Source organism: Anser anser, assembly GCF_964211835.1.
Source record: "Anser anser genome assembly, chromosome: 2".
Lineage (NCBI taxonomy): Eukaryota > Metazoa > Chordata > Aves > Anseriformes > Anatidae > Anser > Anser anser.
The window spans coordinates 12,132,502-12,158,680 of NC_139721.1; the positions used below are offsets into that span (position 1 = coordinate 12,132,502).

Genomic DNA, 26,179 nt, shown 5'->3' on the forward strand with positions numbered 1-26,179 from the left:
AGCATTTTCTGTATTTCTAAGCAGGATGAAGATCTTCATAATGATTATTGTGTATGGTTTTATTTCTTGTTTTCTTTAATCCCTCACAACATGTTCCACTCTGCATCCTTTGTCTTTTCCATTCCTTGTTCCCTCTGTTCAGGCAGCAGGATCCTCCCTGTTCCCTCTCCTTTACAAGGATCATTTGCTACTGCAGTACCTGCAGCTGAGTCTTCATCTTCCCGATCCCTCCCCTCCAGCAACCTCCAGCACTTTCAAATTGCAGCCGAAAAAAGTTCTTTCTGTCTGTGCTTCTACCTCCTCCCGTCACCACTTACCTCACAAGTGTTTACAGAGCACAGAGCACCTACCGGGAGGCGCAGGATGAATTCTGCTTATGACATCAAACAAGGCAATTTAACTTCTGATTTTTTAATAAACCTTTTATCTCAAAATAATAATAACATTATAAAATCATTGAAAATGAAATCAAATAATTAATTGCAAAACTATGCAACAACTGAACTGTACATTTGCTTGTACAGATTTTGCTCTCCAAATTTAATTACTTGTTTATAATAATACATACTTGATCGACAAATCAGTTTCTGCATCGCATTAAGTAATTTACTTTTAAACTCAGTTTTAGGTGTAGAATCAAGCTGTCATTGCCACTAAAGCTACATCAGGATGTTACTGATAATACACAGTAAGGCAGGGTCTGAATGAGCAGCCAAAGAAGTAAGACATTAAAATGTTCTAAGACAGCTCCTATTTCTCATAGGAATAGTTATGCTTTCTCTTTACAACAAAAGAGATGTGTTTCAGGTTCATTAATTCTGTATGCCTGACTTTTATTTCTAACTGAATTGTTTGTGTATGATTGGTTACAATGAGAGCCATGATCTTATGCTCATCCTACAACTATTTTATTACTGATTGCACCTGGCATCGTGTAGATGAAGAGCACCAAGAAGACAACAAGAATAAGCAGAATTATGCCAATGATGATGTACTTCTTGTAATTTCTCCAGATCAGGTGATACAAACACTTGAAAGGATTTACAAACCAAGAGAAGGATGTGTCTGGTCGGCTAAGGAGGAGGAAAGAAAAAAAGAAATAAACATTTTTGTAAAGGTAGATCCATCTATTTCCAAAGCTACCCCACTGCAAAATATATATTTGAGTCTAAAAATGACCTTTAACTCCTGGGAGCCCACTAAAAGGTTTAGAGACAACTTCTGTGAGTTTTACCTACTCTCAGGTCATCCATCTTGTCCCCAAGCCCTAGCTCCACACACAGCTAGGAATGAAATTCCAGTTCACATTTCACAACTACTCCAATTTAGGGCAAGATGAGGGGTTCAAAAATATAGAAAAGATTGTGATAAATCCTAAAGAAGAAATGCAGACATCTTAAATTAGAGTACAAAAGCTTTATATTCATTGCAAAGAATTTAGCATTGCAAAAGGAGCAATTGAGTCACTACAAAATGTGATTGCTTGGTGATAGTCACTGTGCCATAACAGGCAGTCAGCTCAGGCCTAGCATACAGCCCAAAATGATATATTGTCAGAAGAGGTTTTAAAACGGGCCTCCTGAAAACTGGAGATGAGAGGAACCTCAAAATCTAGGTAGATTGCCTGGGTACATAAAAGGAAGAAGGGCCACCTTCTGGTGGGGCATATCTGCACTCCACAATCCTGTATTTCTTCCAAATGTTGTCCCATGTCATATTCTTCTCCATAACCATTTCTTCACACTGTACAGTAAAGCTGCACACGAAGAGGAAAGCAACATTCCCCTTAGGAAAAATGTAGGGGTAATCTCTCCTCTGGCATGCCAAGCAGCTTGGGAGGTCATTATGCCTCTGACTTCAACAGCCCTACCTCTGCAATGAGCTGAGCCAACATCTGTCAGCAGTGTGTGATGGGATGACCTGCAGAGTGCAACGATGCCAAGCAACGTTAACACCAGCAAAATTGGGTGCCGGCTTTCTTTGTTATCAAATATCACTGTAATTGTGCAGATGGTACAGCAGTAAGGAGAATGAAATTAAGACTGAGGGTGACAAAAAGTAATGGACATGTTTAACGTCAGAAAGCTGTTTAAGTAATTTAAATTATGTGTTGGTTATCTGGAGAATTCAGTATCCAGCACATGACAGGGAGTGCCAATCTTACAGACACTCAGGAAATCTAAAGGTCAAACGACTATTTTTTTAATTAAAGACCTTATTATAGTTAGGGTAGAAATGGCTTGGAAATAAATAAAAAATAAGCCCTCCAGGTTGAAAGGAATTGTAAAAAAGTGGATGTGATAAAGAGTGAAGCTGACTGAATCACAGACTTGAGTAACAAAAACATTATTCCATATGTTCCACCTAAAGGGCTTTTCATAACTTTAAGGACAGGGGAAAAAAAGCCAGACACTGGCTCATCTAATTTGTTTTCTGTGCAACATAGGCAACAGAATTCAGTACCAGCTATAACAGTATATTTGTAACAACAGAGAGCATCTACTAGAAAAGTGTCCTGTTTTGATTGGCGGAGATGAAGAGATGGATAACCTCACGGTGGTTTTACCAGTATGAAATTACACTCTGCTAAAAACCATGCACCTTTCTCATTTGTTTTAGTCCTCAGACATTTAAACTTTGTCAACCTTTTCTTTGGTACTTTAAGGAGTCTGCCGCTGCCTAGTAGCTCCTGGAATATAATTTAGTTTTTAAAAATATTTTGTTTTGCATGATTAAGTTTTAAAATGAACAGTCTGAAAATGTATCTGCTTCTCTCTGTATGAACCTACATGATTGTCAACAAATGTGCAAACCTAGAGTACTGGCACAAAGATATGAAGACCCACCTCTTCCTGAAGAGAGCTTATTTGAAGTGCAGAAACAGTTATCTGCCATCTCTCCATTGATTTTGACTATTGTGTATGTGTGAACCACTTAGTCCATACTACACATGTGGCACTGAGTTGGTAAACTTTAATGCCAGCTTTATGGAACTGAGGCATACAATGTCTTCAGCTATTATTTTATTTTCTTTCCAGTAACTGGTCTTGATGTATTTACTATCTGCATGCTGATACCACCTTTTTAACCTTAGGATTTGTTCTGCCCAACATTCAAAGTCAGGTGTCCAGCCTGGTCATTCACGTAGGGTTATTGTGCAGTCAGCGTGGAGAGGAAGGACCTTGCAGAGGACCTCTGTCCCCAATTTCCTGATGGTCACTGCTCCCATACTAAGATGTGTGTTGCGTAAATAGGATGACGCCTCCATCTGTACATGAGTAGCTACGACAGGAACCCGAATGACTTGCTTCTGAGATGGATAGTGTCAGGTAGGACTAGTCCCAGCCTGAATTTAATTGAGGTATACATCTCAATTAAGCATAGATCTGGGTCAAGCCATGTGTTGCCTGTGTAATTCATCATAAAAACCTAAATGTGGAGCCTCTCTGGTTACTCAGCAAAAGATCCGAAGACTCTGGTTTTGCTGCGTCTGGGTCAAAACACCTCCAGGCTGGTTGTGCACCAGAGAAGGGGCACGAGGCTAGTGACCACATTTTAGCACAACAGCACATTACCAGCAAAAATGTCCTTGAGGTGAAAATTCAAGGTGCCCTGGAGCCCCAGGCTGCCTGGGGTGCATGGGCTGGGCTTGATGATTTGAGCTTGAAAATGAGCGTGGCTTTGTGCATCCTTTTGACAGCCTTTGGACAAGTAATCTTTCTGTTATTACACACTATGATCCCTCTTAAAACTGCCTAGGTTGGTTGCTTCCCACCACACATATTTCAGAACTGTCTCAGTCCTCTCTGCTATGTAATAAAAGTGCTGCAGTTCCCATTACTGGGCATCTTTTAGACATCTGTCAGGCATAGCTCATCCTGCCCTTGGGTAAAGAAAGATGTTCAATGATATGATTGATTAAAGTTTTTCTAAGGCTAATTCTCAATAAGTCTCTGTTAACTACAATTTTCAGACAAAATTCGTATCCTTTTTAGAACTATTCCACCTTTATGCTGTTTTCTCCTCTTTCATATTTATTCTGAGACATTTGTTTGTATATCAAACAAATGAAGAATAAACAATGTGCAATGATTACCTTTAGGATTTGCAATTTATTTTTAGAAGCTTTGGTAGCAGGAAATAAAATACAATTTCCTTTTTTTTTCAGGCTAACTCCTTACTTTAGTAGAACAAATTACTTGATCCAAAATAGATTAGAAATACATTTTTTTCTGAATGCAAAAATCTCAATTGATAATATATTTTTTTAATGTGGTAAATACTGAAAGATAAAATGCTCCTTTTAGATCATCTGCCTTTGTTAAACCACTTAAAATGTCCTGTTTAAAGAGCATTATGATGAAAAACAGGCATCTTCATTCTTTGATTATGAAATACAAAGAAATTAGAGACATATGTTAAAGTCATATGGTTCCTGTATGGCATGATTTTCATGTTTTATGTGCCTTTATCCGCATGTGATTAATTTATGCAAGAAGAACCACACGCATGCAGAGGTCAGCTTTTCACTGATACGTAGCAGTTAAGATACCTTCAAATTTGTGTGGGTAATTCCTGTTGCCTAATACTAAGACTCTGCCTCCTAACGGTCAGATTAACAACAACACTCCATTAAAAAAAAAAAAAAGCATAAACACGGCATACAATAATTTTAAAGCACTTAAATGTTAATGGCTAACATATATCCTCTTAATATAGCAAATATCTTCCCTCTGATATTTACTGGTGGCCAAAATAAAGTGTTGGGTATGTGCATAAGCCGCAGTGGTTGAAGAGGTTATCACGGACCAGGTCAGCTATGGAATGAGCGTGTGTGTGAAGTCTAGCTGAGGTCAGACGGGCAGCAATGTGATTTGTTTTGCCTTCCACAGGAAGATGTTTCAGCTTACCTGGAAGGTGCTGCCAGCTAAGAGTGCCATCAACCAGCCCTGCCACGAGGAAGCCCGGCATTGCCAAGATGGCCAAACAGCTCGCTCAAGCTTATAGCAGGAATGAGAAGAGCAAGGAGAGCTCCTCTTCCCTGACTGCTGCTGAACACCCCTGCCCCAGCTTTTTAATGAATATGCTCCTACTCACTTGGGTTTTTCCAAGGGCTCTGGCTCCTTTCGAGCTTTGCCTACTGGATTCTTCTCAGCTTCTTCTGCTGTGACTAAGTGAAATTCAGCTTCCACTTTGCCCTGAATCAGAGAGATCATACGTAAGCATCCATTACTTGGTTATTATAATTAAATCACAGCAGGAATTGGCTTGTGGAGAAATTATGGAACCATCTGAGGGCAAATGAAATTGATTAAAGAAAATAAGAGAAAGTCTTTGCAGCTACAGAAAAAGCAGAAAGGAAAACCTAGGCACCAAATCCCTGACTTACACCCAAAGACCATAAATAAAGAGAGGTTTTCCTCCAGAAATATCTTTTCTGCTTCCTAAATCATAGTGCAATTAAGGCCCATTGCAAAATCTTTTCCTGTTCACTCCAACTATCATGTGTCCCTGCAGAGCTGAATGGCTGAGCTGGGAGATGGGTGGCTGGGCTGGACAAGGTGCAATCTAGCAACAGGGGGAAATTCAGTCCGTCACAAGTGATTGTTCACTAGGGTCATACATCACAAAAGTGGATGGCTAGAAATGAGATCTGTGTGCAGAACATGTCATGAATTCCTAGAGCTCTGTTCAGGTGATAGAAAAGCTAAAAGAACCCAGCAGGTGGATTTAAAGTCAATTTTCTTCATGTATGGCCAGAAGATGATACTCAGATGTATGCCAAAAGGATAGCTTTGTTCAGAACCAATTTACCAATAATTTTCAGAATTCTGCTGTTCTACTGCTTGTTTCTATTGAAACAAGCCATTAAAATTTAAGTGACCCACAAAATATTAGCACCAGTAAAAGATCATGTTTGCTACACCATGCAGTAGAAATAGGTAAGTTAACTTGTATCCTTAGTATCAGCCATAACTTGGGCTACAGAAGTTAGAGCTTCCTAAACAAGAGTTAACACTTTTCCTCTTGTACTCATGGAAGCACTCGATTTTTCACTCCGCCCACCCAGTGTGATGGAAGATAAGCCATGGAAGAAAGCAAAGAAAAAATACAAAGTTGTAGTAGTTTAATCCAGCACGCAGCTAAGTCCCACACAGCCCTTCGCTCACTGCCTGCCCCTGGGGGTGGGGCAGAGAATCAGAAAAAAAGGTAAAACTCAGTCTGTCTGGGATTGTCTGAACAAAAATTATGGGGGTACCACTGAAGCACATGTAGAAGTTATGTGGATTGCCAGTGGTGGCTGTTCTTCAGGCAACATATTTAAAATTAGCATCTGTCTCTGTCAGGATCGCAGCAGAGTCTATTGGCCGCAGAGAAAATGTGTTCATCTGTAGTGAGCTACCCACCGTGAGCTCCCCAGCCTTGACGAAAGGCCACCAGCCTCTGACACGCTTCTGCTGAAAGATGGAGATCTTGTTTTCTTCACTCATTGCCACAGCCATGCCTAGGTCACAGCTCTTGGCTGACTTTGCTGCTCGATGGAAGCCATTCAGGTTCAATTCGAGAGTGCCTGGAGAGCGAAGTGATGTGATAGCACTCAGAGACCAGAAAGACACAAAGGCATTCAAGCAGCAGTTTTCAGGTAAGACACAAGGAGCAATGCAGCATTTTAGCCCAAGCCTCATTGCTGAGAATCTCCCTGTACCTTCAGCAGTTCATTTATATTGCCTTGGCATTGCCGCATCCAAGTCCCTAATTATTCACTCTGCAAGAAATAGATAAGGTGGCAATGTGGTGCCTCGGAGAAAGACGTGAAAGACTATGGTCTCAGACACTTCCTTGTACACACCTTTATAAAATACAGGTATAGAGACACCTCACATGAAGCTCAGACAGTTTCGCTGCATACTTACCCAGGAAATCATCTGAAGAGAGTCTTTCAAAGTCCCACACCTGAAGCACCAGCTCAGCGGGTATTTTGCGCTCTGTCTTTTCCAAGGAAAATATGTTTTCTCTTTTACTAACCACCATTTGTTTCTCAGCTGGGAGGTAGTGGAATGGGAACACAAAGCGCCAGTTGAAGTTGCCCTCTCCTGTCAAGGAGTTGTAGTGTACGTCTGTCTCCTGTTTGTCCTCTTCCAGGCCCTTTATCCACCTATGGCAAGCACATAGTGGAACACACTGCCATCACCAGGGGAGTTTGAATTGAAGGTGTTGTCATTGAGTAACAATGTTTTGGATGAGCAAACAGAGCATCATTCGTTTAACCTTTACTAATCACCCTGTAGCCATGTGCCGTGCTAACAGATTCCACGTCAATGTCCCAAAACTGGCTTAAGTGGTTAGTCCTAGAGTCTGTAGCATTTGCAGTTGCAGTCTGGGGGTATAAACATGGCATAAATATGGCTGAAGAAGTCTCCCCAGCTTTTCTTGTCTTTTTTTCTTGGTTTCTGCTATAGTGTGCATATCACCTGAAGTGCAATGCTATGTTACAGGAGGACTATGCTTTCCTAAACATAATCTTCTCTTCTGAAGAGCTCCACCAAGGTAATGATCCACCATTATGCATTTTAGTTCTGAAGATGATCACAGGTTGAGTAAAGGTTACCATTTTTGCACTGCACCCAAAGAGTGGTGTTTTCCCTGCAAGTTTCATTAATTCAACGAGGAATGGGGAAAACTAGCAACAATTCCAGTGCAAATCCTGGTGACACATTCAGTGTTGAGTGCACTATCTGAACATAACGAGATGTGTGCCTTTGTCATTAAGGCACAGAAACAAACAGGTATCTACTCCTGTCTTTCTCTGTCAGGCAGTTCTGGCAGTGATAGTGATGTCCTCACATTACCACACAGCTCAGCACAAAGGCTGGCTCCCTATTTATTCCCTTAGTTTCTAGTTTGCACTGAATTTTATGCTCTCAGAGTTACTCTGCTACTCCTCTGAACATGTTAAGTTAGTTGCTAAGATGCTATGTGTGAACACCAGGGATTTCAGAGCAGCTCCTCTCATGGAACTGCAAGGGAAGGTTTATTCAGCCAGCGTGTGCAATAACTGCACTACTGCTCACTGGGGACCATGTGGCTGTGTTGGTGTACACTTATCTAGGCTAATGTCGCATTCTCCAAGGGATTGCTACCATACAGAATGGTCAGAACTAACTCAAGTTTCTTTGGTAAAATCAGAGAATCATAGAATGGTTTGGGTTGGACAGGACCTTAAAGATCATCCAGTTCCACCCCCTCACACCCCTTCCATGGGCAGGGACACCTTCCGCTAGACCAGGTTGCTCAAAGCCCCATCCAACCTGGCCTTGAGCACCTCCAGGGATGGGGCATCCACAGCTTCTCTGGGCAACCTGTGCCAGTGCCTCACCACCTTCAGAGTCAAGAATTTCTTCCTTATATCTAATCTAAATCTAAATTTATTTTTCTATATCCTTAGTGTCCTAGATACTCAGATTTTTCCAGGACCTCATTCACACACATGTACTCCCACATGAGGTTAGAAAATATTTCCCATTGAAATTGTCTGGCATACACCAGCTTTTTGTCTCTATTGTGCTCATAATTCCTTTTTCTGTAGTTATTTCATACATCTCTACTTCCATGTGAGCCTTTACTGTTCAAATTTTGTGTTTTGTCTGTTTGCTGGACTGTGAGTTTGATTCTCTTCTTATGCCATCTCTGCCTCAGTCATTTTTTAGTTACCTGATTTTAAGTGAGAAAAATGGTGAAGCAGTATTCAATATACATGACTAATTAGGACAGGCATTTACAGCAAAGTACCAAGGTCACAGAAATACCTCCTCAGATGTTCCCACAAAATAATTTTTGTGACTGAATATTATTTGTCCTCTTGAAGACAGTTCCTGAAGAACTTACCCTTTTACATAAATATCACTTGATTTTTGCCCTGTAAAGATATTTTCATCTTCTAGAATTACGTCCTCTGTATTCCAGATAATTACCCTCAGTTCATAGCTGAAAAAGAATAGAAACATTTTTCATAGTTAAGATCATGCTAACAAATAGTCATTTTTTTAGTAGGTGTGTGTATACTCAGGCTCAGGTCAGATGCTAGCTAATGTAAACCTCTTCCAAATCATGCTTTTGTAAAGCAAGAAATGTTGTATTTGTGCAAAACTCTTAAAATAGCATCAGCCTCAGGCCCCTTCTGTTTACAAGAGCATGTAGCAATAGAATGGGGATGGTGGCTCCTCTGCACTCTTGGAGCTTGCCGAATGACAGCAGGGTCATGGCCAACTTCAGAGAGATGGAAAATTCCTTGCTTTTTATGTGCTTGTTCCTTTTCAGTTCACTTCACAAAAATGCTGCAGTGTAACAAGGCGACGTTGATATGAGCAACATCATCAGAGCAGCCTCCGAAGCTGAAAGAAAGCAGCTTGCTAATAAAAATCAGAGCTCCCTGGGAGGTGCTTTTCTGAAGAAATGCTTGAAACCATTTTCTTTGGTGCAATCCAATGGATTAAGAGGGAAAAAAAATACTGTTTAGAGATATTTTCATTGAAGCAAGTGCAATCATCATCTTCAGAAACAACAGTAAAGAGAAATAAATCTTTCCCATCCTTTCCACTCTCTATATACAAATATTTACTAGAAGTTTGAACTGAAATACAGATATTGTAGGTGACATAAACACTTGATATTAAAAAATTTGAGTCATTGTATTAACTGCAAAATTTTTTAAAAAGTATATTTGGGAAATCCAACAAATGATTTTTCTATTATGACATGCTGTCTTGGAAATAATATCAATCTCATGTGTGTAATTCTTTGACCCTGAAGTTACCAGATATCTTAGGTCATGGAGCCCTTCAGGACATGTGGACCCTAAAAACAAAGCGTCTGCACTAGACAAAGAAACTTTCCTCTACAAATCTCCATCAAACCCTGGTTCACTCAAAGATCACCAACAAGAAAAGTTTTCACAAAGTGTTTGAGGTTATATGGAGCCTGGAGTCTCTTTTGCTGCAGCAAATAGGTGTTTCTAGGCAAAATGTTTAACTCAGTTTGTATGCTGACTTTCTTTTTCATAATTAATGACTTGTAAATATTTTTCCCTGGTTTTGTAGACTGCAAAATGGCATCAACATTTTGCTTTTGTGTATATTATTAGTTTTAAATATTTTTGCTTGGAAAATATTTGTTGTTAAGGAAAATTACAGAAAGTTCTGATCTGAGGAAAGTATTTGTTACATGGACTCTTATTTTTGTCAAATCTTGGCTTTTATAAAAAGAAAGGAAAATAAACAAGTCTGCGTTACATCGCTCCTTGTTCAAATGTAAATAAAGCAGGAATAGTATCTGATGCTGCTTCAGACGTAAAATTCCAAAGAAAGGCCTTGCTAAAATATTGGAATAAAGCAGATAAAGGATAATCTGAGAAGTCTGTTTGTCTTGTTTGACTTTTTTATTTACAAACATAAAATAAACTTGAATAGCTATGTCTAACATTGCATATAAAGCAGAAGGATCCATCTGAAATTTGAGAGACTGCTATCCCAAACATGTCTCTTTCTGCTGCTACTTTGTGTGTTTCTGATCTTGTCTTTGAGCCAAGTATGGGAAATCCAAAAGGTACACCACTGCATCAGATTAAAGATCTCACCCAGGGGTTAAGCGTGTTATGCAGCTGAAGAAGGGGTTGAAACCAGAATTATTTCTTTCAGCTCAACAAATGGATGATAATATCAGAACTGTTATGGGACTCTTGCATCTAGCCAACTGAAATCTCTTTCTGAAAAAGGAATATATTTCTAGAAGATGTGTGGTAGCTCTTGATGCAAAAATCACTAGTGGTTCTTTGACTTGTTTAATGAAAGAAACCAAACCAGATGCTCTCCTTTGACTTAAGTTTATGTGTATCAGAATCACAGAAGTTTGTTGTGATACTTCTTTTTATAGTTCTTTCCAGACACTTAAGACTCAGTCTGGAAGATTGACACCAGTGTGCTGGGAGGAAGCATACAGCATTATTACCCTTTGGGTTTTCTTGGTGAAATGTCCACCGGGGGTCCTGGCAGAGGCATATCTTTAGGAAATATGTCAACCCACATCTGTACACGACCCTTGAAAAAAAGAATAAACATCACTGTAACCTTATTTTAGTGAGACTTAAAAAGGTTTTAAATGTAGTTCTGTCTTCCAAAACCACAGCTTCCCCTCTGAGCACCAAGCAGTTCATTAGTCTGTAACAAGTTGATCTATAAGCAAACTACACAATATATATTTTTTTCATACACATATTCTATCAATCTCTCAGTAGTTTGGTGAAGCTAGAATTGAGCTCAAATACTGGCAACTTCCAAGTGAAAGTCCGTATAAAAATAGTACATGATGAAAACTGAGAAGAGCCAAAGTCCACATACAAATAGGGTTTGTGTTAGCTTAATAAATGAGAGCATTTAAAAGAATGAAAATATGCAGTTATAGCCTAAGTGGCTACTGTGTGTTTAGGTAACTCACTGTATACACACATGCATGACAATTTGCAGGTTGATACTGTACAAAGTCTTGTGTATGGTACACCACCTGGACGCTGTCTCTATAAGTTTGCAGGTACGATTAGAAAGCACCGTAACTGGAGGAAAGGAAAACTTCTCTTGGGTCTACCATCACTACACCATCACTGAGCTGCCTTACCTGTTCCATGCCTGGCTTATCCTTATGGTAGAGAGGCCGAGTCTCAATGTGCTCTGGGACCAGCTTGTATCCAACCCCAGGGATTTCTTCCCAAGCACGTAAAACCTTTAAGGAGAGATGTTCATACGACTCAACTGGCTCCTCTATAGGAAAGAGTAAAACAAAAGAACAAACAGAGATAAATTAGAATGCTAACCCCCTTGGTAACATGTTCCATTAAATATATAAAATGGTCATTAAAAACCTGCTTGAGTTAAAAGGAATGATTTTATGTACCCCAGCTAAGAAGAGAAGGGTCTTAAAGTGCATTGTAAATAAGCGTACCCACTGGGATAAATAGAAAAGTAGAACTTACACAGCAGTTCATCTATATATACAGTGAATCATTTTATTATTACAGCAGCTGTTTCTAACAGGAAGATGGAAGCAATGTTTGAACTACACTTGCTATAGAAAATTGCAAATGTGAGGTTTTTGTGGCCTATGAAAGACAAGGAGACAAGATTTTGATGGAGCTACCAGCAAATAGGCACTAGAAATTACACCTACAGCCTCGTTTTGCCTTGTGATGGCAACAGCAAAGATCACCCTGGAGAAGAAAATCACACCTCAAGGGAAGAACAGTAATGTGAGGGCTGAAGTCTATGGGCAAGAACATGTCTTCTGAACAGCTCTGCTTTGCCATTGGAGAAAAAGTAAGGGAGACCCTGGAGGAGGGCATTTTAAGGAAGGAACAGTGCTAATAGTGCAGGTGGCATGGATATTGAAAAGCAGAGAAAGCCTTTTGAGCACCTGAGTCTCTCTTTCCTCCCTTTTCATGTGGGTTCCACACAAAAGGAACGTGGAGATTTGAAGACCGATGTCTCCTAGATTAGGAGAGAAGTACCCAAGTGAAAAGAAAGTTAAAACTATTTTTGTCAGCAGTTATAACTTTTCCTAGAATGCTGCTATCTCAGAGTTGCTGGTAAATTACAAAAGGTTTCATTTGGATTTAATCAGTAGGTATTGAGCACTTCCTAATGGCACAGATAGGAAGGAAGAATGACCCTGTGGTTCTGAGTCCTGGCTCTCTTTTTTGTGCTGCCGTGTGTTTGAGATGCAATACGTTTCATCTAATTTTATCCAGCTAAAGGCAAGGTTTTTAGCCTGAACTACTCAGTCCAGTAGCCTCAATGGTAAGCAGGACAGATTGTCCCTTGATAACCCATCCCCTCTGTCTCAGGCACCTTTCTAAAGACATTTTGCACACCTTCTGAAGATGCCCGTTTGTTCCTACTGGCTGCAGATAGTCCTAGACTACCTTGGAGTAGATATATAACTTCCATACTCCTAGAGCAAAGTTGAACTACTCTTTTCCTTGCTATTTAAAGCTGTATGTACGGCCTTCAAGTACCGGTTTCACCACCTGTAAAGTAAAAATATTACTGTTGCCCATTTTCAGTACTCCCTTGGAGCTCAAATCTGTGGCCCTTGTTAGTTTTACAGACCCAAACGATGAACAGCACAGGAACTCAGCAGGAAATAAGGACCAGATTGCCTTGTCAGAACAGCAGTCTGGATAAGGAGCATGCAAAAGACTGCATGCTGTAAACTTTCTCTATAACGTGCCAAAAAAATTTGTGTAAGTAAGCTTTTCAGGAGATGGACTTTGCCATCTGGTTCTATATTTCCTTGCTTTTAGCTTTCATCATCTCGTTTGACATTGGTTGGTCTGAAGCTCATTTTACTGGACCAGAATTTTGATCTACATCTGGCAGTCACATTTGCTTGTGTGCTGGTGAAGAAAACAAGCAGCAATACTGAAAACATAAATCTCTCTCAGGCCAACAAACCAAAAATGGATCAACTCTTCTCCCTCCAACAACGCTACCTGAGCAGCCTTCCACTGGAGGGGTTACCTGTATTTTGTAGCTGCCAAAGGGAATTTGCTCAAAGATGAATGTTCTGAAACACAAAGAGGTGAATAGAGGTTTCCCTGCTCCACAGTGTCCATTGCCTCCAAAACCAGCTCCTTTTGTTCCTCGTCTCCATCCTCACATCCCTTTTCCTTACTCAAATGATAGTAGTGAATCACTGATAGCTCTGTCCCACTCCACCCTTATATGATATGGACACTCAGCTTCCTGGTAGTTTTGCCCTCTTTTTAATCTGGGAGCCCTGAAAACAAGTTCTGTCCTGCCCTCTGGATTCATGAACTTCCCAGATATCTGGATTTACACAGCATTGTGTTAGCGCTCCAGAAGAGCAGTCAGAGTAGTAATAATCAAGAGGTGGGGAGAAAAAAAAAAAAAAACAAAAAAACAAACAAACAATGGAGAGGAGGAAAGCCAAGCAGGTCAGGTAGGTCTGGCAGGTAAGTGGCCTGGAACCTAACTGGGGTTGAACAAGGACTTGCCTGACCTTGAATACCTCACTTCACATATGTACATATGTACTTCTCTTTCGTTTTCTCCCTGCTTGGTTCTGTCTACGCTACGTGTCTTCCTTTAGACAGGGAATACATTTTTTAAGGACTAATGGTTATCCTGACTTCTCATGTCTTGGTTTGCTGTGTGGAGGGGTCTCAGAGCATGCAAGCTGCACTACTTTCAGGTGAAACTAAGCCGGAAGACATGTTCAAAGAGCATCACCTGCACTCTAATTGCTCCTGGGCACCCCATCCTTGGGATCAGGCAGGAGCTAGCCCAAAGTACGCCCTAACACCTACCACAGGGATGTTAGGTCTTCATCAATGGCTGTTTTGCCCTACAGATTCTCTCCAGTTAAGATACAGTACTAGGTAATACAGACACTACTAGGTAATACAGCCACAGCCTTCATCACCACAGTTCCATGAGTATTTCATAGCAGAGACAGGTTCCAGTAATCTGATCCTAGAGTACACTGCACAACAGGCCTTCAGCTGCAGATGGGGCAGCCTCTTGGTATTGCTATAACACAGTCAAAGAATGAGGAACTACTGCATTACCGTTTTCGTCTTCAATGAAGACCGTCTGTCCCTTAAAGACTTTCGTTCCTACTTGTATCTCCCCTGGCCGCATGAAGGGCCCATTTATTCTGTAGTCCTTACACAGCTTAGTGAGGATCTCACTTGGCTTTGTTGCATCTCGCCACGCGTTGTACCCTTCTCTGCAAGGAGGGAACAGAGTGGAGAGAAATGGGTGAAGTTTTCCTCCAGCAAAGTGTGCTGTCAAACAGGATTTCATATGCAGAGATTCACATCATGGCCAGTGGCCCCAGTGTCTGCTCAGCTCAATTATTCCTTTGAATTGTCCAGCACTGAGAGGAGACACCTCCTCTCAGGTGCTCAGACCCTAGGGCCAATCACTCTTTTCTCTTAAAACACAAAAGAAGTTGATGCAGCCTAACCCACAGCTTAGATAAAGTGGCCCAGGCATTGGCATGCTCCCCAAGAGGAGAAGGACCAGAGCTCATTCCCTGTTCTAACTTAAGGATTCAAGTCTACACATTCTACCTCCAGAATGATGTTTAAGGGAGAAGTACTCTGCTGCTCCCACATGCAGAGGAGAAGCTGAGATTGTCCAGGACCTGGAACAAGGACATAAAGAAATACTTCATACTGGAGCTGGTAAGGAAAGAGTCTTGGGTTTCAGTCCACACTATTGGATCACTTTTTAACTTTATCTAGTCTTTGTTTGTAGACAAAATAGCAAAACAAGTGTAGGACAAAAACCCCAAATCCTCACCTCCCAGGTAAATTCTCCACCCCAGGGCAAAGAGTTATTTTAGTTTGGCTTTCTCCATACTTTCTCCAGTTCAATAATGGGGAGAAGGGCCAAGCCCCTTTGTAAGTGCCCTGACAGACCATTTTCCATTCGCCCTTTATGTCTGTCCAAAGACAGTTTATCAAGCAGATATGTTATAAGCTGTTTACTATTTAGAACACTTGGTGAACAAACAATGTTGTTAATTTTAAAATATCTACCTCCTATTTGGCAGCTACCCAAAGCTACTGCTAAGCTCTGTGGTAAATTTAATTAAAATACCTCCTGTGACTTTTGTGCTGCAGAAAGCTTAATATTTGGCCACATCTGGAATTTCTCCTTCAAAACCTTCACTCACAGTGTGCTGCTCTCTGTGGCTGTCTGAAGAGGTACTTACATTTCGTATTGACTTTGTAACCCACAGGTAGCTCGATGCCTGCTGTAGAAACGGTTTTCCAAATCAATTTTAGTTTCCCCGATCAGATCATCAGTTCCCACGAAGTCATGGTCATAGATCAGGACTGTGAGCAAGGAATCCTTGGGAAATGTAGCCTGGATTTCAAATGATCTACAGCAAAAATTGGGAAGTATGCACAGTCAAATCAGTTTTGAAGCCTAAAAATTAAGTTAATGAATACCATGCAGACAATGTGTGGGACTTTTTTTGCTTGCGTTTTTTGTTTTAATAAAATGCCTGAACATACTAGAAACACACAGTGCAAAAATAATTTCTTCCTCCTGCTTCCGTATCACCTCCTCTACAGTTCTAAGGCTGTTCCTACCTATAGTAGACAGAGCAATGGGAAGGAGTAGATCAGCTGCAATGGTTTATCCTGAACCCACCAGAGGTGAACATATAGAAATTACGAGGCTAATGAAATTGTATGTATGAGAGCTCTTGTGCACTTTTCAGAACCTCCAAAACAGACTTTTCTGTTTTCTTCCAAAGGCTCTAGATTACATGTTGAATATAGGAATTTGGAGGCACCCAGTAAAATCATCAGGCAAAAGCTTTAAAACAAGTTTCAAAAAAAACCAAACCACAGAATAGAAATCCTTTTTCACTCAGTACATGTAGTACTTATTTTCAGGGATAAAAATCATTGTCATGAGATGTTTAGGGAAGTTGAAAATCTAAAAGTGACCTTAAAAGGGATTTCATAAATTGATGGAAGACAGAACGTCCTCATCAGCACGTCACTGGCTCCAGGTTTTTCCAAAGTACAGGCAAAACCAATCTTCATCTTCTGAAAGAGTTTTATCCTTCTCAAAATGTCCAAAGCCTAATTTTGTAGCAAGAGCAGAGCAGGTTTTGGAGGAGAGAGAAATTTGGGAAAGCTCTGGCATTGCTGTGGGGTTGGTGGTACTGTGCTGACCAGGGCTGCAAGGATGGTGAAAGGTGGTTACCATGACTGATGCTAAGCTGGAAAAGAGTTGCTGGGCCAGTCACCCCACTGTTGCCATTGGCAGCAGCTGCAGGGACTATCCAAATGAACAGTCAATTCCTATCTTGTCTACATCAAATATAGCAGCAATTTCCCATTCCATCTATATGCATCTCTAATCTTCAGAGCTTATCACAATGATAGCTCAGTTGCAACCTCTACTAAAGAAGAGCTTCAATCACAGAAATTGAGATGGTGTGCTATGGAGGGACCGCTCTACTCTGTCTTTTCTCCTCACACTATTTTCTTTTAAGTCTCTGCTGCTGCAGACAAGACTCTTTCCTAATGGGTTTTCAGTCCAATATAGTATACTTTCTCTGTCTTACTGTTCTGCTAGACCAATTCCATCCCAATTCAAAACATTTTCACGCATCTTAAAACAGCGAAAGTTACTGGAAAATAAAACATGGTTATTAGAATTAACAACATTAAATAAATTTAACACCTTAACAACACAAAATTGATGTTTTCTGAGAGCTTGCATCTGTCTCTCACATTCAAAAGACTGAGGGGATATTAAAATTTTTTTGGCTTAATCCGATAACCATGAGATTTATTTGGCATTCTGTTCAACCTGAAATGGAAACAGATTTTGAAATCGCACTTTACTGTGCTAATGTTTATTTCACTTTAAACTTGACAGTTGTACTAATTTGCGCAGACAAGATCATTTATTGCTTCATTTCCTCTCATGCATCATTCCATAAAACCTCTCACAGATTGCATTTCAGGATGTGTTTTGACTGGTATGAAAATTAAATAATTTGTAATCATACAGGGTGATAACAATTTTTAACATTTTAATCAACAGAATCATACAACATCCGGGTAGGCAGACATCAGCCTATATAACAAACGCTTTGTAATAGTAACAGCAAAAGTGGTGGCAAGGGAAAAAACAGGAAAAAACAAAACAAACAAAAAAAAACCACTGAAAACAAAAAGAAGACATTACTGACCTTCCAAATACTGGGTTTAGCTGCTTGGGAATGTAGTTTTCCCTGTCTTTAATTTCTGTGTTGCCCAGTCTCAGTACAATGTAGGGATCTGACTTGCCATCTGGATCAGCTGGGCTGAGGTTAAATGCCTGTTAGGAAGAAAGATTTCTGTGTCCTCAGGAAGCTTGCTTAAATGTAGTATGGTCACAGCACAGGTCTGTGGGTTCCCTGCCTGGTCCTGGGTGTTCTGGAAGTCAGGGGCTTTGCTTGCCTTGAGTAATACAAAATTTGTCATTTGGCTTCACAGGCTGTTGGGAAAAGACAGTCTGGAGGAGAGGAGGATTTCCAAAGGTGAAGCAGATGGAAGCACCATCCCACCACTGCTAAGATGGGAAAAGAGATAAGCAGAAGAGGCAATCATGGAATCACAGAATGGTTTGGGTTGGAAGGGACCTTAAAAATCACCCAGTTCCAACCCCCCTGCCATGGGCAGGGACACCTTCCACCAGACCAGGTTGCCCAAAGCCCCATCCAACCTGGCCTTGAACACCTCCAGGGATGGGGCATCCACAGCTCCTCTGGGCAACCTGTGCCAATGCCTCACCACCCTCAGAGTAAAGAATTTCTTCCTTATATCTAATCTAAATCTACCGTTTTTCAGTTTAAAGCTATTACCCCTTGCCCTATCACTTCACTCCATGACAATGAGTCCCTCCCCAGCTTTCCTGCAGGCCCTTTCAGGTACAGGAAGGCTGCCATAAGGTCTCCCCAGAGCCTTCTCTTCTCCAGGCTGAACAACCCCAACTCTCTCAGCCTGTTCAATGCTGAGGAAGAAGCTGTCTGCACTAGTACATGCTGGATTCAGGAAAGGTTTCCCTAAAAAAGTGGACCAGGTCCTTGGACAATGAAAACCAGGTCCTTAGATTATATTTAGAAGAAACAGCTTGGAAGCTTTTATAGTCAGGAAATAAAGTAACCTGCTCCTACTCTTCTCTTCAGTTTTGTTTGTCATTATCTCTTTGTATGACGTTCTTTCCTTCTTAGATCTCCTGCAACTCTGAAATACCTGCTTCATGTATCTCTTTCACTTCTCACATTGCATTCCCTCATTATCTTGTCCTCTGTATTTCTATCTCTTTGTCAACCCCATACCTTATCCACATCTACTGCTTTCATCACACCCAATTCACAGCCCTCACAAAATATTCTCCCATTTCTCCCTCAGTATGAAGTCTGTGTTGATGTGTAATTTTGAAACAACTCTACTGATTAAAACTTACTGCATTTGCATAATATGACTGGAAGAGGTTGTCCATGATGTGTTAGTTATATTTCTAGCCTCTTTAGTCCTAACAAGTAAAGTGATTATCCTGTCTTGTGGCTTATCATGAGGAATGTGTAATGTTTTCTATTCAGAGCACACTTTTATACAACATGAAACACTAACTGAAATACAATAAAAAATCTACTACATGGATGAGGATTTTCAGAAGCTTCGCTGCAAAGATACTGGAGGTAAACCAAGTTGAAAAGCAGTGTCCCACTTATTTCAAGGTTAAAAAAGCAGCTTTGTACTTACTGCCACAATATAAACCCTGATGAGGACATTGACAGAGTGGTTTGGTGGTATCCCTTGCAGGATGCGGGGCTGCCCTCCATCTAGCAAGCTGCCATCCTCAGGACATGGGTATATGCAGAAGGAGCCCTGGTAATATACTGTCTTTTATTTCCCTCGAAAATAGATGAAGTACAATACAGAAACAAACCTCTGAATGCAAGCAAAACATCATTCAAACAGCCTGCACTGCAGCACATACATATACACAACACATTTTGTGGTACCACTCAAAGGGAACACAGGATTCAGCATGTTAAACATCATCTGTTAAATGTTTTTGGTCTATAACATGGTACCATAGAACCACAGAATCACAGAACCTTCTAGGTTGGAAAAGACCTTCAAGATCATCACGTCCAACCATCAACCTGACCTACTGAGTCCCATGACTAGGCCATGTCCCTTAGTGCCACATCCACGTGTCTCTTAAATACCTCCAGGGACGTCATCTAGATGATTGCAAGAAATATTCGCATGCTCTCAGCTATCCATTTTATTATTTAAAGACAAACGCCTGCAGGTACTCTACTTTTCTTGGTATTAATTATTATTATTAATATCTTGGTATTAATATATCTACTTTTCTTGGTATTAATATTCTGAAAATAGTATTTTGCTCTTAACTACATATTTGTAAAATGATAATTTCAGTGAGCTAGTTTCACAGCAGTGTGACTGGAACCCAGCTTGCTGTATGTTTTTGAAGCCACTGAACAACTCATATAAACCAATATTGATTCATGCTGCTGAGTAGTTCATGCTGCCTGAAAGCAATCGGCAAGTCATTTGAACAGAAATTTGCATTGCAAACTAACAGAAGTATCAATGAGTTTAATCAGTTTCTCTGAAGTACAAAGTGCTTGAAATCCTACTAATATTATTCAGGCTTTGAACTGCATTTTCAGATTGCCTAATGGTGCATTTTTTTCCAAATGGAGCAGCTATAAAGGCCTCCAGTTAAACTACTCAAAATTACATATAAGTTGGTGTAACTGATAGCATAGCAATGGAAGTTGCATTAGTGGAATCTGAACAACGTAATATAACTTTTCTTCCCCTTCCGTGATTTTTTTTTTTCCAATTCCTTGTTTCAAATCAACAGTGAACAGCTGGTGCTGGATGCTGCTTTCATCTATTGGGTAATGGGAAAAGAAAAATATGACTGGATCCAATAAAAGAGATAATTCTATTTACAACAAACTGTTAATGCCCTTTTCTTTCATCTTTGGTATACTTGAAATATGCATGAAAAGTGGGTAATAATTTAGAGACTGTATGTAAACATTAGAGCTCACCTTAAATTTTCCTATTATTCTGTCTTCAGAGTCACCATGAACTTCATCATTAGATTTTCCTCTTAAGAGATGGAAAGTTTTCACCCAGTCCTCAAAGTTATTAAATTCACTCTCCAAGTCTCCTTCATAAATCTTTGAAAATAGGAGAATGCTTATTTTTTTGTAGTGCAGTGAATATATTTATAGCAACTTTTTTATTACAGGATGACTTGAAATCCATTTTGACTCAAAATACAGATTTTAATAAAACCAAGGTTTTGCAAAACTCCTTGAGGGGGAAAAAAAGTTAATTCCCAACTCAAAACAGGAACAGCTTTGTTCTTAACAAAAGTCCTTCCCAAGGACTGGAACAGCTCGTTAATTCAATAGGTAAAAGAGGCTCTTGAAGATCCAGAATGAACATTTATAAGCACTGGTGTGGGAGAAAAACAGTGTGGATGTGCTGTTCTTTACAACTGCTTCCTCTCTGCAACATGCCTTTGATGTATTGATGCATTTTAACAGCTATGTTAATGTATCAAGGCAAGACAGCAAAGCAGACAACAGTAAACTGCTTTTGGGATGGAGCTTTAGGACAGGTAAAAAAGACCAAAACGTTTTTTAAAAGGACATTTTTCCCCCTGAACTCTCCACCTGTAATTTATGAAGTTTTATTCAGTGTGAAAGAAAAGGGTCTAGTTTAATGCCATCTCTTAAAAATTGGAAATAGCAGTGTCAAATTCCCCTTTATTCAGCTACTACCTAACCCAAATAGTCCTAATCTTTTCAGACTTCCTCATCTCTCCAGTCTTCTGGCATGACCAATTATGTTTTCTCTGAATTCCTTCTATCCCAGCCAAATCTAACACAAGCTGAATATTACTTCCCTAGCAGGTAGGATGCACTGACAATTACAGTAATATTTTCCATACTCTTTTTAGTCATTTTTAATAGGATTTAACATTACCAACATGACATTAATTCCCCCCCCCCCGCCTCTTATCATTCACATTTTTGTGCTGGTATCATTTCAAAAAAGAGCATAAATAGAGCATCATTAATAGACAGAGCATCATATCATTTCAAAAAAGATATTCTTAAGCCAAACTATTAACAGAGTTAAAGGAATTGGCTAGTTAAAGTGTCCTCATGTTGTAAAGATACATTTGATTAGCTAAACTCAAAAAACAAAACAAACAAAAAAACCCCACTAAAACAGAGAAGAAAGGGAAAGAAAGGAGGCTGATAGTCACAATAAATTAATTCAGGGTAGCAATACAATGATCTACAGGTGAACACCAAAACTGAATTTTCACTTAAGGCTCTCTATGTGCATTTATATTGGTAACTGAAGGTCTAAGGGCAAGTGGGCCACATCCATCCTACAAGACCCTGGATGTTCTCTGGGACCTATGTGCTTATGTGCAGAATCACTATTATCATGTGTGTATTATCAATTTCAAAGTGTTTAAAATAAATAGAAGGAGGGTATTGCTAAACTCAGCCCCTGAGGTCAAGCTTTGAGTAGACTGAATAACAGACTTACCTCTTAGACTTACTTCTTTCTTACCTGCAGTGTTGCTAGATTTGGAGTCGTTTCCTGCAGTTTCCTTTTAAATATCTTATCCTTCCTTTTGTCTGGCTCCTCTTCTATGATCAATGCAATATGGTCAGAAGTCTGCTTATCTGCAGAGATTTCACAACATCATGTAGGTTTTTGGTCAGCAATGCATATCAAGTGTTTCAGATAAGGATGCAAAATACGTTGTAAAGATTACCCCTTGCTCTTTCTCCACTCATTCTTCTGCTACCAAGCATAGGGTCCCCTCTTTTCCCATCATTCCTCCCAGACAGAGAGGTGGCATTTCATCCTGTCTGTGGCTGATAGTCTTCATGATGATCTTGGTGGACCAAGTGTGATGGCATCCTGTATCACTCTTTCCCTGCTTGTCACCTCCCAGAATGTCCTTTTGCTTTCTCTCTCACTCCTCCCAGATGTGAACCAACAGATCTTAACACCTTTCACGTAACATTTAAAACTGGAAGTTGCTATTTCGGCTGACTGGTACTTCATATAATGAGTGATCCAATCTTTTCTCTGCCTAAAGGCATCACAAAATGGAGTATATCTCACCTTGGGAAAGACCAGAAGTATGAAAAATGGCAGGAGGCATCTGCCCAACCTTGAGCAGGACTCCAAATAATGAGGGGGGATTTCTGAACAAAAAGAGGATGAGCCCTCAAAAACGGCACTGAGATGGTTCAGTTCTTGGGCTGAAGTCTGGATTTTGAGTTCACTTTACTTTCAGTTTCTGAGACATTCATATGTGCCTGATACCACTGCTACTCAATAGTTAGAACTACATATATATGTACATATTCTATCAGTGCTATCCTATATGTATAATGCTTTTCATCATAGGTTAAAATATGTAACAAGAACTATCAGAAGAGAATTTATAAGGTCTTGAGCCATCAGTCAAAAAACAATATGCCACACAACTGCCTGGATAGCAGATAGATGCATGTCAACATAGCAAGTAAAAATCTAATTGTAAGTGAACATCACATCTTTGTGGAATGTTTTCTATCCAAATATTTTTTCCATCTGGAAAAGTGAATTCCACTTAGAAACTGATCTGTGCCTCATTTCTCAGCAGCACTGATGATCACTGAAACACTGTCAGCTGCTATTTCGAGAATGATAACATCTGACATTTAGGCCATGTCATCAATCTCAAGCAATCTGGATTGCTGTAAAAAACCACCCTCTTAAAAACAGAGATCACTTCAATCACTGGTGAAGTGCAGTCAGCCCTGGCATGGGAAGATGCTGTACTTTAATTTTGAACAACAGCTTTGTGCAAACAGTGAGCATTTGTTTTCTTTGTCAGTCTGCTCAAGCGGCCACGTTTGTCAAAAATAATTTCTAGAGCTGTTTGACTAAGGGGGAACTTGTTAAGCCATGGACTGTTTTCTTTCTGTTATATATATATATATATATATACACATAAATACACACTGCCTGTTTCTGTCCAATTCTTATTGGAATTTTTTGCAAAATATTTTCCCCTTGAACCTAATCAAGGACCAAAGCTTAACAGCTATGGAAATAAGACACATGATCATGAACTCTTCCAGCAGAATCTGTTCCTATGTCATTGATTCTGAATTGGATTCAAAATTCAGAAAAGCTCATTTTTCTGGACCTGTTACAAAAGTAACATGAGATGAGGATAATCTTCACTTTCTATCATCATTATTTTGACATTAAAAATCTTTGTGCATGAGACTGGAATGACAAAAAACTCATGCTAACCCAAAAGTGCCTGTGAAATTTTAACCTACCCAACATCTGAACAGTTGTAGAGGTAAGAACTCCCTGTGCCAGCAGAATTCTGTTCAGACATTAATGTTTAAAAGTAAAATAGTAGAGAATAAAAGTATTAGTAATACAAAATAATAAAAAATGCAAATAATTTACTTACAGTCTTCAGCTTTTCCATCACTGGGAAAAAGATCTTTCACCTTTAAAAAAAAAAGGGGGGGCGAGGTAATTGACAAACTCTTCAGTATGATATGAATGTAACACCAAAAAAGAATGATTCAGAAGTACATATAGATTTACAACATTTCTTATTAGTGTGAGTTTGGGGCTACTGGGTGACTTACTTTTTGCATTTTGAGCACAGAAGCATAGTATTTTGACCACCAGTCAATAACATTTTCAGCTGATTCATCTGCAATCGTTCTTTTTCTCCTCTTTGTTGACCGTTGGATGGATTTTTTCCTATCCTACCAAAGCATAAAGAAAACACTTTTGAACTCTAGAACTGATTCAAATTAATCACCTTACTCATGACATCAAGCATGACCAGATGTATATGAAGAAAATCTCAACCTCCACGAGATAAATAAATTGCAAGACAAATTAGTGTCTCTGTCTTTTATTCCAAGACACTTCATCAACCATGAAGCAACCCATAAAATAGGTAAAATATTATTACCTATTTCTCTGTGTAGATTTAAGGGATATAAGCATCCAGGTACAAATTGATTTCTCCCATTCAAGTTCATAGGTATTTTTTTATAACTCCCATTATTATTTATTGCCTTTTGGAAGAAGAAAGAGTTGCTGCAATTCAGCAGTTTTCTTCATTAAACAAACAAGCAAACAAAAACAAAAACATAAACTAAAATCTGAACCAGAAAATGACCTGCTCATGCAGCAAATGTTACTAGCTTTATTCTTGTTTAAGAAGTCTGGGCCCTTGTTAAATAGTATGTTTCATCCTACACCCTCACAGAGTTGTCTGTTTGGTGGGGAGATAGGAACACAGAGAGAAATAGGGAGTGGGGATGATAATTAATATGACACAGAAAGTTAAATTATAAGGTTCTTTCTAGGAATCTTTTCTTACTACCCTTTGCAGTCGTATATTTAAATTGTTCCATAACAGATCAAAGATCCAAATGGGTGTGTACATCTAGGCATAAGATATCCCTGCATTTTCCTTTACCCCCCAAATAAGAAGGATGCTGGAAACAACTAACTGTTGAAACATCAAGAGTTAAAGAAACCTGCCTTATGCAATTGCAGAAAGAACTTCTGAAATGAAATTCAGTGCTGTGTCCTCCTTTGTGTTTACTGTTGTTAATAAAACAGTGATCATGATGGCAGAAACCACAGAGAAAGGAAGAATGTGTGCACCCCCAAAAAAATAATGTGCACATTCTAGAGCAGATACTGTACAGTAAGTGCCATGCTGACCAGGATTGCCTTGTTTACTTGTGCTTTTCTGTCTATTTATACTCACACATTGACACCAGTTTAATACTTCAACTGTAAGATCTTTTGAAAACAGACTTTCTGCTCTATGTTTATAGAGCATCTAACACAATGAGACTTTCATCCATGCCTAAATGCCATGAACTTTGAAGCAGTCATACATAGTAATAGTTTTGTAATTAAGTAGATCATTCAAAGCCAAGAGGAGCAAAAAGTCTACTACATCAGTAGCACTTGTCCATGGGATGAACATCGAGCACAGAAGGAAAAAACAGCATTATTTATTAACGCAATTAATGAAATTATGTGGGATCAAAGCAGTATTGCTAACAAGCCCTCTAAAGGGCCAGCGAGAGTGTGGGTATTAACACCAGTACCCAGAACCTTCAGGAAGTTGTTATCTGGAAAATAGCCCTCTTACTGCTACAACATCTAACATGCAAATAAGAGATTACCATTTTATAAGGAAGGGCTAGAGTCTACAAGACTGCAAGACAGTTAGCTGGCAGTTTCAGCTATGCCCACCTTCTGTTTTCTGTCTTTCGGTGGTTCAGAGGTGGAGTGCTCTGGTTCAGCAGCAGGAAGTGTGGTGGGAAGTGGTTCCGGCTCTATCACGGTACATTTACCCTGCTCCACCTCAGCGTAGACATGATCAACTAAAATAGGTTCTTCTTGGGATAGGTCTGCAGGCTGGGATGACTCAGGTGAAGCTGAAATAAAAAC

The 26,179-nt window shown here is 39.7% G+C and overlaps 1 protein-coding gene across 6 annotated transcripts in view; it reads right to left on the bottom strand.

Annotated features, from left to right (window-relative positions):
* Positions 1–401: 401 nt before the first annotated feature.
* Positions 402–26,179, bottom strand: part of FER1L6 (fer-1 like family member 6) — a 107,126-nt gene continuing 81,348 nt past the window's right edge. For all 6 annotated transcript variants that reach the window (XM_083827423.1, XM_083827426.1, XM_083827424.1 and 3 more), the window contains 16 exons: positions 25,982–26,166; positions 24,340–24,462; positions 24,156–24,195; positions 22,238–22,353; positions 20,689–20,820; positions 19,355–19,480; positions 17,797–17,924; positions 15,790–15,960; positions 14,636–14,796; positions 11,668–11,810; positions 11,005–11,093; positions 8,887–8,985; positions 6,915–7,156; positions 6,408–6,571; positions 5,098–5,198; positions 402–1,073 (listed from right to left, as the gene is read on the bottom strand). In XM_083827423.1, the coding sequence (XP_083683549.1) occupies positions 893–1,073; positions 5,098–5,198; positions 6,408–6,571; positions 6,915–7,156; positions 8,887–8,985; positions 11,005–11,093; positions 11,668–11,810; positions 14,636–14,796; positions 15,790–15,960; positions 17,797–17,924; positions 19,355–19,480; positions 20,689–20,820; positions 22,238–22,353; positions 24,156–24,195; positions 24,340–24,462; positions 25,982–26,166 (2,201 nt within the window). In that variant the 3' untranslated portion in view covers positions 402–892. The remainder of the gene's footprint in view (positions 1,074–5,097; positions 5,199–6,407; positions 6,572–6,914; positions 7,157–8,886; positions 8,986–11,004; positions 11,094–11,667; positions 11,811–14,635; positions 14,797–15,789; positions 15,961–17,796; positions 17,925–19,354; positions 19,481–20,688; positions 20,821–22,237; positions 22,354–24,155; positions 24,196–24,339; positions 24,463–25,981; positions 26,167–26,179) is intronic.